The sequence below is a fragment of the Mus musculus genome, chromosome 10, assembly GCF_000001635.26.
Source record: "Mus musculus strain C57BL/6J chromosome 10, GRCm38.p6 C57BL/6J".
Taxonomy (NCBI): domain Eukaryota; kingdom Metazoa; phylum Chordata; class Mammalia; order Rodentia; family Muridae; genus Mus; species Mus musculus.
The window spans coordinates 128,401,371-128,418,526 of record NC_000076.6 but is presented as its reverse complement, the minus strand read 5'-3'; the positions used below and the strand labels follow the sequence as shown (position 1 = coordinate 128,418,526).

General features: G+C 47.9%; 2 protein-coding genes across 12 annotated transcripts in view; one reads left to right on the top strand and one right to left on the bottom strand.

Annotated features, from left to right (window-relative positions):
• The window catches only part of Rnf41 (ring finger protein 41), a 29,826-nt gene extending 22,915 nt beyond the window's left edge, over positions 1-6,911 (bottom strand). For all 5 annotated transcript variants that reach the window (NR_104290.1, NR_104288.1, NR_104289.1 and 2 more), the window contains exons 1-2: positions 6,702-6,911; positions 3,226-3,408 (exon numbers count right to left, since the gene is read on the bottom strand). The gene's annotated coding sequence lies outside the window, so the exon portion shown is untranslated. The remainder of the gene's footprint in view (positions 1-3,225; positions 3,409-6,701) is intronic.
• A 67-nt stretch (positions 6,912-6,978) lies between these two features.
• Nabp2 (nucleic acid binding protein 2) lies at positions 6,979-17,133 on the top strand. 7 transcript variants are annotated; one of them, XM_006514067.3, is made up of 7 exons: positions 6,979-7,549; positions 9,179-9,280; positions 9,691-9,829; positions 9,921-9,992; positions 10,130-10,211; positions 10,307-10,373; positions 16,604-17,133. In XM_006514067.3, exons 2-7 carry the CDS (start codon positions 9,202-9,204, stop codon positions 16,801-16,803), a joined length of 639 nt encoding a protein of 212 aa, XP_006514130.1. In that variant the 5' UTR covers positions 6,979-7,549; positions 9,179-9,201; the 3' UTR covers positions 16,804-17,133. The 7 variants fall into 7 exon arrangements, with proteins under 7 accessions (XP_006514130.1, NP_001345901.1, NP_081533.1 ...); NM_001358972.1 differs by lacking the exon at positions 6,979-7,549 and adding an exon at positions 7,976-8,113 and having other exon boundaries at positions 16,604-17,132; NM_027257.2 differs by lacking the exon at positions 6,979-7,549 and adding an exon at positions 8,677-8,791 and having other exon boundaries at positions 16,604-17,132.
• Positions 17,134-17,156: the final 23 nt, after the last annotated feature.

Genomic DNA, 17,156 nt, shown 5'->3' with positions numbered 1-17,156 from the left:
TGACAAATGAATAAGGGCGAGTCAGGGGTAAATGATGTGGTCTCTCTTCTTCATACCCTTGTACAACCCAGCCTCAATTACTACAGAAAGATCAAACACACAGACAAATGGCTCTAGAACCTGCCCCGCCTAAGGAGACAGACAACTTGTAGGAAATTTAACAAGGTAAGAAATTAGCTGGTGAAAGACCTCACATGTCCTTACAACACGTCATCCTATCTTCTGGTCTCCTAATGAATAGATCTAAAAGAGAGAGAAGTAACATTCCCTTGCATTTATTTTTATGTACGAAGAGTCATTTGAACTAATTCAGTGTTACTAAATCAGTTTAAAATAACCAGTCTGTATTTCATTTGTTTGTTTTCTTTAGTTTCTCAAAGCCAAACACTTTTATTCATGTATTTTATGCATATGAGTGCTCTGTCTTCATGCACACCACAAGAGGGAATCAGACATTGTATTCCTGGTTGTCATCTTGACTATATCTGGATTGAACTACAATCCACAATTGAAAGACTCACCAGCCATCCTAATCTGGAGGCTGGGAGATACAAGTTTCTGACCTGGGCCTTGGCATAGAGATCTTGAGGCACAGTGGCTATGAATTCCAGAAGATTAAGACAGGGAGATCTCTGAGTTCAAGGTCATTTGGGATTAAAGGTATGGTGACACACACCTTTAATCTGGGCCACACCTTCTGCTGGAGACCTACATAAGGACATTGGAAGAAGGAAGATTCATTCTCTCAGCCTGCTTACTGTGTAGGACTGAGCAACTGCTAGATCCTTGGACTTCCATTCACAGCTGCTGCTGACCATTGTTGGGAGTTGAACTACAAATTGTAAATAATCAACAAATTCCCTTACTATATAGAGACTATCCATAAACTCTGTGACTCTAGAAAACCCTGACTAATACAGACCCCATTATAGATGGTTATGAGCCACCATGTGGTTGCTGGGAATTGAACTCAGGAATCGTAGTCAAGTGTTCTGAACCTCTGAGTCATCTCTCTGGCCCTCAAAGCTAAACTTTTTTTTTTTTTTGAGACAGGGTTTCTCTATATCGCCCTGGCTGTCCTGGAACTCATTCTGTAGACCAGGCTGGCCTCGAACTCAGAAATCCGCCTGCCTCTGCCTCCCAAGCACTGGGATTAAAGGCGTGCGCCACCATGCCCGGCTAAAGCTAAACTTTTATGCTCACACACTGGAACTTTTATGGAATAAAAAAGCCTGATTCGGGGGCTGGAGAGATGACTCAGCAGTTAAGAGCACGGACTGCTCTTCCAGAGGTCCTGAGTTCAAATCACAGCAACCACAAGGTGGCTCACAACCATCTGTAATGAGATCTGGTGCATCTGAAGACAGCTACAGTGTGCTTAAGATATAAATAATAAATAAGTCTATTTAAAAAAAAAAGCCTGATTCAAAACAGAGTAAGCCACTCATGGCTGGAGATGTGGCTCAGTGGTAGTTGCTTGCCTACTCTACCCTACCCTATGTTTAGTCTCCATGACTGCGTTTGAAATGGGGCTGATGAGTTGGCTCAGCGGTTGAAGGTGCTTGCTGTCCCTGGAGCTCATATAAAGGTGGGAGGAGGAAGGAAAGTGCACAAGTGTCCTCTGACTGCCACACGTGCACCAAGTCCCAGGCCACCTCGACATGTACAAACTAATGATGCAGTAAAAACTGTACGACACTTCTGAATCTGAGCCTTGGTGCTAACACTATCCCTGGCCAAGTGTGTGCTCCAGGCCTTGGCTCTTACTCTGTGACAGGAACATCCTGGCTATGTAATTTCCAAAGGGGCTACAATTTCTATGATTCAAAGATTAAGAATATAAAACAAAAATGGATATTAAATGACAAGTATATTACAGGAGGTGCCTAGCTTTCCCACCAACTAACCCCCATCTCACTAGCAACTCCCTTGAAAGGAAAGGGTTTCCTATTTTGACAGGAGAATTCTTTTTTTTTTTAATAAAGATTTATTTATTATTAGATATAATAATTCTCCTGTCAGCCAGGTGTGCTGCACCTGCCCTACATGGCAAGAGCTGCCTCATTTACAGAGTGAGTTCCAGGACAGCCAGGGCTATACAGAGAAACCCTGTCTCGAAAAACCAAAAACCAAAAAAAACCCTCAAAAACCTCAGTTCCATTTCTTAGGAGATAGAGGAGTAGAGCTACCTGACTAAAAGTTCAGTTTAACCCCAGAATGCTGGAATCTCCATTTACCAGAGGACAGTTATCTATAACTATAGATAGTAGTTTTGGGCGGCGTTTTTGTTTTGTTTTGTTTTTGAAAAGGGACCTCACTATCTAGGCCTGGCTGTCTTAGACCTCTCCCTGTGGACCAGGTTGGCCTTCAACTCACAGCAATCCATCTGCTCTGCCTCCCAAGTGCTGGAATTAAAGGTGTGAGGCACTACAGCTGGCTCAGAGGATTTCAAAGGTTGAGTTTGTTTAGAATGTTTAATTACTTTGAGTTCTTTGTGTGTAGGGCATGGGCATGGGCCTGCTGCCACTCTGGGAACCACCTGTCTTTGAAGTACCATGCTTGGTTTGCAGGCTTTTACACGGTTAATGGGAGCTGCAGCCAGGTCCTCTTGCTTTCACTGCAAGAGCTCTGACACACTGGACCATCTTTGGCTCTAAACTCAAATTCCTAAAGAACAATTCAGAGGACCTATAGTTCTTTAAGATCTGAGTGGTGGTAGTGCATGACTTTTTGAGTCCAGCACTCAGGAAACAGAAACAGGTGGATCTCTGTGAGTGAGAGGCCAACCTGGATATCTACAGAGTTTCAGGACAGCCAGGGCTACATGGAGAAACCCTGTCTTGAAAAACAAGCAAGCAAGACCTCATCAAATGGCTACTGCAAGGTCTGCAGGGCTCCCAGCTGTCCACCAGAACACAGCTCTACTTGTGTGGTCAACACAGATCTCCTCTTTATCCTAACATACAATATTCTTGCCAACAGAGACTTGTAGAATAAAGAGGAACACAATCACCGTCTTCAAACGGTATAGGTATAGTCCAATGAGTATACAAGATTTAAAAAAAAAATGGAAAAAACATAAAACTTACTACCAACAAGATAGCAACATAAGCAGGATAGCATGCATTACTTCTAGAAAGCTTCAGGGCACCAGATTTTCAAGGTCAGAAGGAACCCTGACCGGGGAATAGAGGTGGAATGAGATTCCAAACCCAGGCTCTTTACCTTTTAAGTGGTGGGGGCAGGTTCCCTGTTCACAAGGTTCCAACCCCCTGGTGCCTCCGCTCAGTGCCGCTCAGGAGATGCTCTGAGTATCCCATCTTGTTGGCTATTCTCCAACTGAGTCTTTCTTCCTAGTGACAAGTCTCATGGCCCAGAGGTGGGTGTGATGTCACAATCAGGAACGCTCTATTAATAGGAACAGGGAGAGGAAAGAAAAGGTAAGGCAGGGCACCTGTCTCCACTTAGCAGTGAGACTGGACAGACTTGGATCGGATGGGTGGGGCATCCAGGCAGAGAGGAGGAGAGGAGGACTGCAGGCTTCTGCACTACCCTAGGAACGAACAGGAGGGCACTTGGTCTAGAGAGGAGGGGAAGGAAAAGCCAAGGTGGAGAGGGAAGCCACTGGAGACAAAACTTGTTTGAACACATATAGAGAAGGGAAAAGGAGAGCTCAGGCTGTATCTCAGTGAGAGAGTGCTTGCCCGGCATCCACAGCGTCCTGAATTTAATCCTATCACCACACAAACTAGGAGGGTAGTGACGACTGCCTATAATCTTAGTGCCTCAGAAGAGAGGCAAGAGGATCAAAGTTCAAGGCCATCCTGGGGTACATGGGATTCTGTTTCAAAACAAAAAGTGTGTGTGTGCACATATATACATACACATTAACTTTCAAAATTATCTTATCTCATTCTCTATATATGGGTATACTGCTTGCATAGATGTCTAAGTACCACATTTGTGCCTAATGCCAGAGGAGGCCAGAAGTGGATTCCCTGGTGTTGGAGTTAGACAGTTGTGAACTGCTTAGTGGGTGTTTGGAATCAAAGTCCCAGTTCTCTGAAAGGTCAGTCACTGCTCTTAACCGTGGAGCCATCTCTCCAGCCCCACATATATACTTCTTTATTCAGCACATATAACTACAAGCAATGCCAAAAATCCCACATCAGTGGCTATACAGAATACAAATCCATAGCGCTTGCCCTGTACAGTCCTTTAATGTTTCTGGAGTGACTTTACTTATATGATATCATGTAAAAACTATTCTAGAGGCCAGGGAGGACAGTCCATGCCTGCATTCCCAGCACTCAGTAGGTGAAATAGGAGAATTTGAGTTCAAGGCCAGCTCAGGCTACGTAGCAAGTTCCAAACTTTGTCTCAAACAAACCCAAAACTGGCCTGGGGATGCAGCTCGGCTTACAAAGCACTGGGACTCAGTCCCTGGCTCTGTACTTGAGAGAGCATGCCTATAGTGCCAGGGCTGGAAAAAGTCAGAAGACAGTGAGAAAGCAGGGCTTTAGATCATTCCCGGCAGGGATGTAAGCCTGGAGTACTCAGATCCCCAAACATCCAGACTCTCACAAGGGAAATGTTTTCTCACACAGAGAATACTCAGTAATGTCGCTATAGGTGTAAACTGAAACACCCCTGAAGGGATAAGGCTTTAAAAAAAGACAAAGGGGTGGGGACTGAGAGAGCGGGTTTACTCATAAACAGGAAGAACGAAGGCAGGTACGGTAGCTCATGCCTGCAATCCCAACACCCAGGAGGCTGAGACAGGAAGATCACTGTGAACTCGGTCAGGAGAGGCTACCAGGCAGGACCTTTTCTCAATTGGGAAGGAGGAAGAAAGCAGAGATAGTGTTGTTCTAGGTAGGCAACTTGGTCGACCAGGAAGCAAAAAAAAACCAGGTTGACCAGGCTCATGCCTGAAAAGATGGGACTGAGGGCTATTCCAGGGCCCTGAGAATCGGAGTCAATGAGACACAGCATGACTAATTAAACTCCCCGGCTCGTTATCCTGTGTGTATCAATAGTGAAAGGGCTAAGTTAGGAGAGTACCTGATGATCTTTCATGCAGAACACAAAGGCTACTGGGTCTCCTGAATTGGGTACATGTGCTCCTAGTTCAGTGTGTCTTCTCAGTGAATGAGAGAGATGTAAAGCCCAGAATTTTTCTTCACTGTGGTCCAGAGAGGAGAGAGTTGATGTTCCTCCCCACCCCACATAACACGGGAGGAGGAATGCTTCCTTCCTTTGAACAACACTTCATTTCCCAACCATCTGGCACATGCACCTGTACCTCAGGAAAAAAAAAAAAAAAAAAAAAAAGCTTCCAGGAACAGGTACTATATTGGCTGTGCTTGGTCTCCTAGGGACAAGAAATTCCAAACACAGAAACCAAAAAGCCTCCTGTAATGGGAAAATTAACCCTTAGGAAAACAGACCAGGAGTTGTAAGACAAGCATTGAATCAGGAGAGAGGGGGAAGGAGGGTGGGCTTGGATTCCAGTCCTAGCTCTGCCATCCACTGACAGGACAGCTTCAAACAAGCCGTGTAGCCAACTGTCAAACAGATATGACACTTGCATTTTCTAACCTATTGTCCTGCAAATCAAATGAGATAAACTCTGAGTGCACGTGTAAGACTGCTGTATTACTTGTTGCAACAGAATGGCAAAATAAACTCACAGTGAGAACCAGAGGAAATGCTTGAAAATGCTTGTTCCTTCTTTTCAATCACTGGGAAGTAGGCCCTGCCACAAGGTTTACTGAAGACACTGCATAACAAATGCACCCCTCACCCTCCCTTGGCACTATCCAATCCCACTCTTTCTTGGGGGAACACTAGTAGCCACCCATCCTGCTACAGTAGTTAAAACTACTGTATAAGAAGTAGCTGCCAAGATTCTCATAGGTCAATCTCCCAAGAACAGTGGCCTTGGTAACCATCACATTTGCTACCAGTTGAAATGAAGTTTCATGAAATGAAGTTAGTGTACCAATCCAAAACACCCTCATCCTGCTTTTTCAGGTCTTTCTCCTGCCCCTACTCCCACCCCCCCTCACTCTCTACCCCACAAATGCCCTGCCTCCTGGACTGGGGTGGGCTTTCCAGTGTATTAAACGAGTGGATGGATCGTGCGTATCAGAGAGCGGGGCTGCAAATCATTCAGGGTCAAAGATGTAAGGAATGTAAGAGTCCTCCACGGAGAGGCGGGAGGGGAGAGAAGCGGCGAAGGAATAAAAGAGAAAGACAAGGCTGCCAAAGACAAGGCATGGGAAAGAAGCCAAGCTATGGCGCTTGGAGGGCGGAGGTTTGGGTTCCGCGGTCCCTGCCAAGGCTAGCCCCCAGAACGTTCCCTTCGCCTCCAGGCCTGTCAATCATTGCCATTTAAACTCCATGTTGTCCCTCAGCCCCAGCAATCAGCTCCTCCCGGGTCCTCAGGCTGGCCCAAGGCCACTCCCGCACTTCCCGAGGCTCTCCCTACTCCAGAGGATCTTCCAAAGCTCCAGAGCCCCCAGCTAGCTCACCTCCCGACTCCTCCCAGCTGAGCTCCCTTCCTCCATTTTCCTCCTCCTCTCCACCCTTCCTCCCTACCCCCAGCACTTCGGACCCAGGCACCAATCCACAGGGACCTCGCCCCCTCTCCCCCCCAACCCCCCAGGGTTAGAAGCTCGCCCAGGCGCATTACGCACCACCCGGAACGCAGCCTGGTTTCTCCGGACGCGGGGCCTGGCTGCAGCTGAGGACACGGCGGCCGCGTAGCACACTGTGTGCCCGGTCTCAGCCTTTCCCCGTAGGGGAAGGGGAAGGTAAGGATGGGGAAGAAGGTTCCGACCACTCCTCGCTGTCTCGGGTTAGCCCTTAGCCACGCCCACTGCTGCTACGCAACGGGGCGGAAGCTCGTCACCAAGCCCCGCCTCTCTATTTAACTCGGCGGCGCCTGGATGCTCCTTGCGAGCGGCCTATGAGAGGCGGGGGCTAGCTGGGCCTCCGCTCTGGGCCGGAAGTTCTTAGGACGGACAGTGTAGCCTTTTGGGAGGGAGGGCTCTATGTGCTTCAGGTGTGAAGCTCCGGGGCGACCCTGGGTGTCCCGCCTTGCAGAGTTACTTGGTGCTGGGTGGTGCACGGCTCGGGTGCCAGACCTGGTGCAGCGCTGGGACGAGGTCGCCGCGGGGCAGCTGGTCTGCAGCGTGGCCTGCTGTCCTCCCAGCCCTTCAGTTTCCAGAGCTGTGGTCAGCATCCCGGAGCCTCCCGACCTGTGACTCACAGTCATGGGGATGGATGCTGCTGTTAACTTAGGAGGCCGCAGGATGGAGAGGGAGGGAGTGTCTCACCGCAAAGCTTTGATCTAGGGTGCTGCAGGGGTCGTCCACCTCCCAGCCACACACTCTTGTAGTATTCCTGATGGCTCTTCAAAAACTCAGACCGCCCGAAACATTAATGGATTTGATTTCCTAAGGCTGCAACACTGTGGTTAGGGGAAATGGGTGGGAGAGAACCCGAGGAGAGTCGTGGTGGAGTTTAAAGCGCTCTGTGTTAGGTAAGCGGGGAAGCAAGACAAGGAATGCAATTACATTACCTCTTAGGCTAATCTGGTGTCAAATAGTATTTGTTGTAGATACTCTCTTTTTTAAAGGGCAATTCACATTAGTACATATGTAACTAGCTTATTCGTGAGAATACAGAGCTAGCTGCTTCCTTTGAAGACAATATGACGAGTACCAGAGGAAACTTAAGCTTCTAGGTGTCTCTGAGATACAATAAAATAAGGAAACAGGAATCGGATGTGCCTTTGTGAACCAAGTCAAACTTGCTTCCCTCCCCTCCCTCTCCCCTAGTCAGGGTTTCTCTTTGTTGCCCTGGCTGTCCTGGAATTCACTATGTAGGATAGGCTGGCCTTAAACTCAAGAGATCCGCCTACCTCTTGCCTCCCCAGTGTCCACCTGGCTTGAGGCTTGCTTTTTATGTTCCGGGTTCAACGTCTTTCAAAGGAGAGTGAATCTGCGTATTATCTTTCTATGGCGAAAATGCTGCTTGTCCCAGAGCCCTGAGCCGAACCGTTCGGTACATTAAAGATGATGTGTAAGCTCCTGCCATGTCCAAGGTACTGGCTTTTAACTAACTTTCCATTTTCATGTGTAAAATGGGCAGTGGTGGCGCACGCCTTTATCCCAGTACTTGGGAGGCAGAGGCAGGTGGATTTTTAAGTTGGAGGCCAGGCTGGTCTACAGAGTGAGTTCCAGGACAGCCAGGGCTACACAGAGAAACCCTGTCTCAAACTCCTTCCCTCCGCCCCCCGCAAAAAAAAAAAAAAGAATTGCCGAGAAAACAAGCAAAGAAACAGACTGGAACTAAAACGTTTTCCTGCTGCATTCCATCGCCCTTGGACCTTTTTTCCACTGTGACACTAGTTGAAGAGAAAATGAAATGTTTAAGAGCCCAAAGTGCATTCTTTGGGAGGAAGGGAGGATTGGTATCTGGGGCGCCCCCTGGTGGTCCATCCATCTTTCCCTCTACGGAACTAATACACTGCAAGGTTCCTTTAAAACCTAAAACTGCCCCCTTCGCGGCAAGTGAATCTCGGAGCCTGATTGGATGGGTGGTGGCCGAAGGTGGGGCGCTTTGGGAGGCAGATCGGACCTTATTGGCTGGAGGAGGTCAGGGGACGTTTCCGGGAATGTAAGCGCTCCGGCGTTCCTCTCCGCAGCATCCGGCGGCAGCCAGCCCCCTGGCTCCCCCTGCGGGTGGCTCGGCGGTGTGCACAGTCCGGCCTGCTGGCTGGGTGGGTGGTGGGCTGCGAGTGGGGGAGGGGATGGACCGAGTTCTGGGTTGTGGGGATGCGGGTTCAGGAAGATCTGCCGAGTGAGATTCTGTTTCCTGGAGCTGCATCGGGTTCCCTCCGAGTCTCCTTCAGCCTCCCGGCTTCGGAGCGTGAGACTGAAAGCATCCTGACATAGGGCCTACCAGCCCCTAAGCATCTTACCCAGAGATCTATAAGTTCTGATCTTGAAGTACGAGGCCCCCAGGGAAGTTCGTTTCTAACCCCCCAGAAGGGTTAGAGGGGGACCGAGGCTGCCAGATTCCAGCCTGCTGTGGTGGGTAGGCCGAGCGGGAGCATGGGGGCAAAGGCTCTGAGCCTTGAACCTTCCTCTCCCATTTCCGCTTCCAGCGGGGTGCCACGGCTCGGGAAGCATGACGACCGAGACCTTCGTGAAGGATATCAAGCCCGGGCTCAAGAATCTGAATCTTATCTTCATTGTACTGGAGACAGGTGGCTATGCATGCGCAGTGGACTCGTGGGAGCAAAGGGGGAGGAGCATGGAGAGTGGGAGCACACGGGACCACCGCTTGCATTCTTAACTTGCCTGGACAAGGAGAAGGCTCCCCCTCCATGCTCATTCTAATCACTTAGAGCGCTGGCAGAGGGAGCTGCTGACAGGTATAAAATAGGTAAAACTAAATGGCCTGATGCCACGCGGGCCTTTATCCCACTCGGGGCTCTCTCCATGGTGCTGGATCTCCACTACCGCCCCATACACCCACCCACGCATAACCCGCCATCAAGGAGGGACGTGGGCTTTGCTTCTGTTCCTTTACCTAACTCAGCCAATACCCGGACTCTCACCATCACCACTATCTGTATGACTTCATTTCCATTCTCATATCTTTCTTCCCTTAAAGGCCGGGTGACCAAGACAAAGGACGGACACGAGGTTCGGACCTGTAAAGTGGCAGACAAAACGGGCAGCATCAACATCTCAGTATGGGACGATGTGGGCAACCTGATCCAACCTGGGGACATTATCCGACTCACCAAAGGGTAAGGCAGGGCTCCTAGTGGCAACAGCGGTAGGGTGTAGTTAAAAGTCCCTACAACTTTTCTGAAGACCGAATCCTGCTTCACCCCACAGGTATGCTTCAGTGTTCAAAGGTTGTCTGACACTGTACACTGGCCGTGGGGGCGATCTGCAGAAGATTGGAGAGTAAGTTGTCTCAGCAGTTGAGATAAGCGCCAGGAACCCAAAGTGGATAAGTTAGGGTTTACAAGGAAGCAACACAGACTGTGCCGTCCACATCTCCTGGCTGGACAGGTCCAAGGCTTCTGCTCCTTTCTTTGCAGATTCTGTATGGTTTATTCCGAAGTCCCTAATTTCAGTGAGCCCAATCCAGAGTATAACACGCAGCAGGCGCCCAACAAATCGGTGAGTCTCTGGGCCTGGCGTTAGAGAAGATGGCAGACCAGGCCTGGCAGCACGATGTTGAGGAGGGTCTGAGTATATCTCATCTGTGCCTGCAGGTGCAGAACAATGACAACAGCCCTACTGCCCCACAAGCGACCACGGGACCCCCTGCTGCCTCTCCAGGTAGGAATCCATTTCTTTCCTTCCACTGGCCCCTTCAAGTCCCCCATTCTGCCCAGCCAGGAAAGATGTGTTTTCCTCATCCCTTTTCCAAGTGTCTCCTCTCTCAGGATGTTCCCCCTCCACCCAGTTCTCCTTCATTTCCTACACCTTCTGCAAGTCTCAGTGGCGAAGAGACTTGAAGACCTGAGCTACTCTCTCCTGTCCAGTCAAGAAACAAAGGAGAGTAGAGTAGTTTCTCCAGGTGTGCCAAACAGGATCACATGGACCACACTTAAAGTATCATTGTAAATTCTTTGTAATATAAATCACTAAGTGATGGGAATACATTCTGAGAAGTAGGTACACACACACACATACACACATACCTCGATTGTGTGGACTACTTGATTCCTAAGCTATGTGGCATAATCTGTATTATATTTTTCTTTTTTTAAGATTTATTTATTTATTTTATGTATGGGGGGGGAGCATACACTGTCGCTCTCTTCAGACACACCGGAAAAGGGAATTGGATCCCATTACAGATGGTTGTGAGCCACCATGTGGTTGCTGGGAACTGAACTCAGGACCTCTGGAAGAGCAGCCAATGCTGTTACCAGTGAGCCATCTCTCTAGCCCCTGTATTTTTCTTTTTAATTTCTTTTCTTTTTCTTATGTTTTTCTTTCTTTTCCTTTCTCCCTTTTCTTTTGATACACATTCACACCATGTTGTACAGACTGATCTTGGGCTCACAAAGATCCCCCTGCTTAGGCCTAACTAGTTCTGGAATATGCTACATTTTAAAAGATCATTTTATTGTTATTTTAGGTTAAATTTCACAACCCTAATCCCAGCACTGGGGAGGAGATGAGGCAAAAGAATTGTCACAAGTTCCTATCTAGTCTAGGGTTTAAAGCTAGGCCTTGTCTCAAACAAAAAACAGCAACAACAAATTTTTATTTCCTTTTCTGAAATAATAATAGCAAATATAGTATAGCAGGGTGTAGTGTCACACATCCCAGTACTGGAGAGGTAGAGGCAGAAGAATCACTGTAAATTTAAGGTCAGCCTAGTCTACATGGAAAATTCCAGGCCACATACATAGTAAAACCTTGTCTCAAAAAACAAAAAAGAAAGAATTGTAAATACAAAAGCTGGCAACATATGACCACATGGTCATTTATTATGAATTACATTGTAACTGCTGTGGCTACAGAGTCAGTAGACAGTGGGAAGTTTCTGGATTTGTTGTTCTCTCTCTCTCTCTCTCTCTCTCTCTCTCTCTCTCTCTCTCTCTCTCTCTCTTAGATTTTATCTATTTTTACCTTATATGTATGTGTCTTAGTCAGGGTTTCTATTCCTGCACAAACACCATGACCAGAGAGCATCTTGGGGAGGAGAGGGTTTATTCAGCTCACACTTCCACACTGCTGTTCATCACCAAAGGAAGTCAGAACAGGAACTCACACACAGGGCAGGAACCTGGAGGCAGGAGCTGATGCAGAGGCCATGGGGGGATGTTTCTTACTGGCTTGCTTTCTTATAGAACCCAAGACTCCCAGCCTAGAGATGGCACTACCCACAATGGACCCTCCCCCCTTGATCAACTAGTTGAGAAAATGCCTTACAGCTGGATCTCATGGAGGCATTCCCTCAAGGGAGGCCTCTTTCTCTGTGATAACTCCAGCTTGTGTCAAGTCGACACACAAAACCAGCCAGTACAGTGTGTTTTGTCTACATGTATGACTGTGCCACATGCATACAGTGCCCAAGGAAGCCACAAGAGAGTAGCAGACCCTCCAGAATTGGAGTTCAGATGGTTGTTACTGCAGTGTAGGTGCTAGGGGCCAAATCTGGGTCAGCTGGAAGAGCAGCCAGTGTTTTTAACCACTGAGCCACCAAGACCTTCCTAGTAGTCTTGTGGGGCCTCTGTCCAATGCTTACAGAAACCACTATTCACATCATCTCCACAGTCACCAGCAGAGAGGAGGCTGCGTGCTTACACCTCTGTATGCTTGTGTTCCTCCCAGTTTCTCCACTCAGAATGCGCCACCCCACCTCGGTGTGACAGCCATACACCTTTAATCCCAGCACTTTGGAGTCATTGACAGGTGTATCTCTGTGAGTCTGAGGCCAGCCTGGTGTATTTAGTCTGTTCCAGGACAATCAGGACTACAGAGATAGACCCTGTCTCAAAACAAGAAACAGAATCAGCCACCCACGGTGCTCTGGGTGGCTTAACATAATTAAGTTAATTACAGTTCCCATCTGAGGTGTGCACGGGACCACCAATGGAGACAATTCCTCATATATGATCTATGACTGCATATTTCTCCTGCTCCTTCTGGCTTTGTGAAGAACCTCCAATATTGTAATCAAAATGAATACCATTTAATTCCACCATAAAAGGTAGCATATATTTTCAATTGAAGAAGACTTAAGGGATGGGGAGATGGTTTGCAGTTAAGAACAGTGGGCTGCTGTTGTAGAAGACCTAGTGTGGTTCTCAGCACCCTCATGGCAGCTCACGGTGATCTGAAACTCCAGTTCCAGGGCATCCAGGGCTTGTGTTCATATGCCCTCTTCAGGCAATGTGGTGCCTGCACATACACATACAGGCAAAATACTCTTACACATAAAAAATAAGTGTTCAAAAAAAAAAGAAAGAAAGAAAAATGCTGGTTTGACACTTCACGTCTATAATCCTCATACGTTACAGGCTGAGGTGGGAGGGTCACTCAATGGGGGTGGCTAGCCTGAAGTATCAGAGCATCAGGCCAGTCAGGGAGACCCTGCTTCAAAGGAAGGAAAGGAGAGAGAGAGAGAGAGAGAGAGAGAGAGAGAGAGAGAGAGAGAGAGAGAGAGCAGGAAGGGAGAGAGAGGAAAGAGAGGCAAGGTAGATAGGCAGATGTGACGTGACTGTTGGACCTAAAAGTAGTTCAGTGGCACGGCCTTGGGTTCATTCCCCAGGATAAAAAAAAAAAAACAATAGAAGAAAAGGAGAGCGTAAAGTAGGATAATACTTTTCCATGACTGTATTTTTTTTTTGTTTGTTTGTTTTTTTGTTTTTTTGAGACAGGGTTTCTCTGTATAGCCCTGGCTGTCCTGGAACTCACTCTGTAGACCAGGCTGGCCTCGAACTCAGAAATCCGCCTGCCTCTGCCTCCCGAGTGCTGAGATTAAAGGCGTGCGCCACCACGCCCGGCTCATGACTGTATTTTTAGTTTTTTTTTATTTACTTTAAGAGACAGTCTCATGTAAGGCTGGCCTCAAACTTACATATGTAGCCAAACCTGGCCCAGCATCTCTATTCCTCCTACCTACGCCTTCCAAGTGCTGGACCATGGGTGTGTGGCCATCATGTCTAGCTACAAAAATATTTCTAATAAGGTACAACCAAGAGCCAGGCACGGTTGCTGTCTAACATTTGAGCAGCAGAGGCAACGAGGGTTACTGCAAGTTCTGAGGACATTCTGGGATCCAGAGAATGAGTTCTAGGCCAGCCTGGTCTCCATAGCAAGGCCCTGTCTCAAAAAAAAAAAAAAAAAAAAAAACAAAGAAAAGGAACACCTGCTGGGTGTGTTGGTGCACCCCTTTAATCCCAGTGCTCAGGAAGCAGAGGCAGACGGATCTCTGAGTTTGAGTCTAGCCTGGTCTACAGAGCAAGTTCCATTACAGTCAGGGCTACACAGAGAAACAGGAAAAAGAGGGAAGGGATACCTAAGACCATGTGGAACTCATTTGCCAAGTGTTTACTCCCTTTTTTCACCTGCTAATAGAAATGAGAGGGCTTCTGGATTTTTGGGGTTTTTTTTTTGTTTGTTTTTCTTTTTGTGGCTTTGTAAATCCTTCTGTTGTGTATATATTTTCTCTATATGTATGTATTTAATTTGGGAGGGAGCTTTCATGTGCCACAGTGGGCACGTGAAAGTCAAAGGACAGTGGCAGTCTGTGGGTGTCAGTCCTTGCACCATAGGGGTTCCAGGAATTGAATCCAAGCCACCAGGCTTGGCAGCAAACATCCTTGTCTGCCGAGCCATCTCGCCAGCTCTGTGAGGGTGTTGTGTCTACCTTGTTGTTGCCTTATCTTGACAGCAAGCAGTGTTGGGCAGAAGGGTTCACCTAGCTGACAGTTCTGGGTTACATGCAGTCCATCCCTGCGGTGGACAGAGCTGGTCACAGTGCAAGCACGGTCAGGAGCAGAGAAAACGAATTCACGCTTGCTTGTGCTCAGCTCAGTTTCTCACTGAGTGATGCCACGCAGTGTGCTGGGTCTTCCCGCATAATTAATTACAATCCCCCATAGATAAGCCCACGGACCAACCAACTCAGCAGTCCTTCCTGCCTCTTCCCAGGTGATTCTAGTCTGTATCAAGGTGACAGACCTAACCACCACTCAATATGATCCTTAGTCCCCAGATACTTTTTTTTTTTTTTTTTTTTTTTGAGACAGGGTTTCTCTGTATAGCCCTGGCTGCCCTGCCTCTGCAGACCAGGCTGCCCTGGAACTCAAAGATCCACCTGCCTCTGCCTCCTGAGTGCTGGGATTAAAGGCCTGTGGCACCACCCTGCGCAAAATAAAAGTGTGTAGGTGCCTGAATATATGCATGTCTGTGCACCGTCTGTTTCCCTGGGACCTGTGAAGGCTAGAGGAGGATGCTGGGTCCCACGGAACTAGTGTTACAGATGTGTGAACTCCTATGTGGGTGCTGGGAACTGAACCTGGATCTTCTACAAGAGCAGCCAGTGCTCCTCACTGCTGAGCCATCTCCCCAGCCCCCAAAAGTTGTCTGTTGTTTTTTTTTTTTTTTTTAATATATAGAACAAAATCTTAACATTGCGATGTACATATTTGCTTTATCTATGAACTGAGGAAAGGGCTTTTCCCTTCCATCTAGGCTACAGATAGCTTAGACCAGTAGAACAGAGAATTGAGTGGGAATATGGTTTGAGAACTAGTCTCCACATCACTGACGGTCAGCAATGCCTTTGTACACCAGAGACAGTCCTGTTTCTGTCTACTAGGACTCAGTAGAGCACCTACTCTATGTATATGTCAAGGAATAAAACACAGCACCTGCCTTTCAGTCTCTGCAGGAGTAAGGATTATAATACGCTGCAATAGGTATGTGTGTGTGGGGGGGGGGAGGGGTAATCCTAGCATACAGTTGCCAGAGTGAAGGCATCTCACACTCCCAGCTCCCTTAAAATGTTTAAAATATATGGGTGTAGGGATTGGCAAGGTGGTTCAGCAGGAATGGGTATTTGACATCAAGCCTGACAACCTGAGTTCAATTCCCAGAACATCCACATGGCAGAAGGAGACAACCAACTCCTGAAGGTTATATATGTGTGTGTGTGTGCGTGCGTGTACACTTAGCTACACACACACACAGGAGTAAACACAAAATATACACAGTTGGGGGGTGATGTGTAGCTAAGTGGCTCAGTCAGTGGCAGAGGGGTTCAGTTCCCGGATGTATTTTTCATTTTATTATAGTGCTGGGTATCTAACCCAAGCACTAACTTCCCACATGATAGACCCAGCCCCTTTCCATTTAAAGAGAAACTATAGCTCTTCTTCCTGTGCTTCTCCAGCTTTACAGGCATCTTGGGCCATAGGACATTTTTTCAGAGAGCTTTGAGCCTTGAACTAAATCTGGGTCTGATTTCCAATGACACAGAGATACCTAAGATAAATATGTTGTATTTATATAATATAAAATTATACACACACACATATGTGGTTCATGGAGCAACTTCCAAAATTATTGAGGGGCCCCATTCATACTTTTAGCCCATAGCTTTTTGTACTCTATTCAGGACCACCTGCCTAGGGAATAGGGCCATCTACAGTTGGGCTAGGTCTTCCTGCAAAATTAAGTTAATTACAATCCCCTACAGACCAGCCAATGTAGACAAGCCCCTCACTGACTCTCCCTAGCAGACTCTAGATTGTACCAAATTGACAGTTAAAATTATCAGTGCTAGGGTCCCAACCAGGCTGGCCTCGAACTCAGAAATCCACCTGCCTCTGCCTCCCGAGTGCTGGGATTAAAGGCGTGCGCCACCATGCCGGCTAGGATCCCATTCTTATTCAAAACCCATAGTCTTTTTGTACCTGGTCAGCATTCACGCAGTTGTGCTTGGTGAAGACTCATCCACTCTCTGGGGCATGGAAGTGGGCTTTGAAGACAGACCCTTTCTTACCTTAACTACCTAACTCTGTTTCTTCCTCTCCCACAACTAGCTTCCGAGAACCAGAACGGAAATGGACTGAGCACCCAGCTAGGTCCTGTGGGTGGCCCCCATCCTTCTCACACCCCCTCACATCCCCCCAGCACCCGAATCACTCGAAGTCAACCCAACCACACGCCTTCCGGCCCTCCTGGCCCCTCCAGCAACCCTGTCAGCAACGGCAAAGAAACCCGAAGAAGCAGCAAGAGATAGCAAGAGATGAGTCTCTCCTTCCTTCCACCACAACCATGATCCAGGCGTCTCTGCCAGAGAACAAGACAGTCTTCTATCAGGCTGCTGGCTTTGGGATTAGAGGATAAAGTAGCTGTGTTTTAGCCACTAAATTTCCCTGGAGGGGTTGGAAGCAGCAGCCTTATCCACCTCAAACTCACGCCCCACCCCACCCCTGTCCTGCTGATGCTGTCTATCCCCTGGGATCCAGGGTCCTCTGCCTGCCCTCCTTTGGAAAAGACAGTGTGGTTTTTGTGTGGGAAATAAGGGTCTAACTGAAATCCCTCCTTCCTAATAAATGTTCCCACTCATTCTGGAGTCTGTGTTTCTCTCAT

Excerpts from the sequence above, each read along its gene's own strand:
- Nabp2 (XM_006514067.3), top strand. The coding sequence starts at position 9,202 with ATGACGACCGAGACCTTCGTGAAGGATATCAAGCCCGGGCTCAAGAAT. Across the intron at positions 9,281-9,690 it reads CTTCATTGTACTGGAGACAG|GCCGGGTGACCAAGACAAAG; the intron begins GTGGCTATGCAT and ends CTTCCCTTAAAG. Across the intron at positions 10,212-10,306 it reads AGCAGGCGCCCAACAAATCG|GTGCAGAACAATGACAACAG; the intron begins GTGAGTCTCTGG and ends CTGTGCCTGCAG.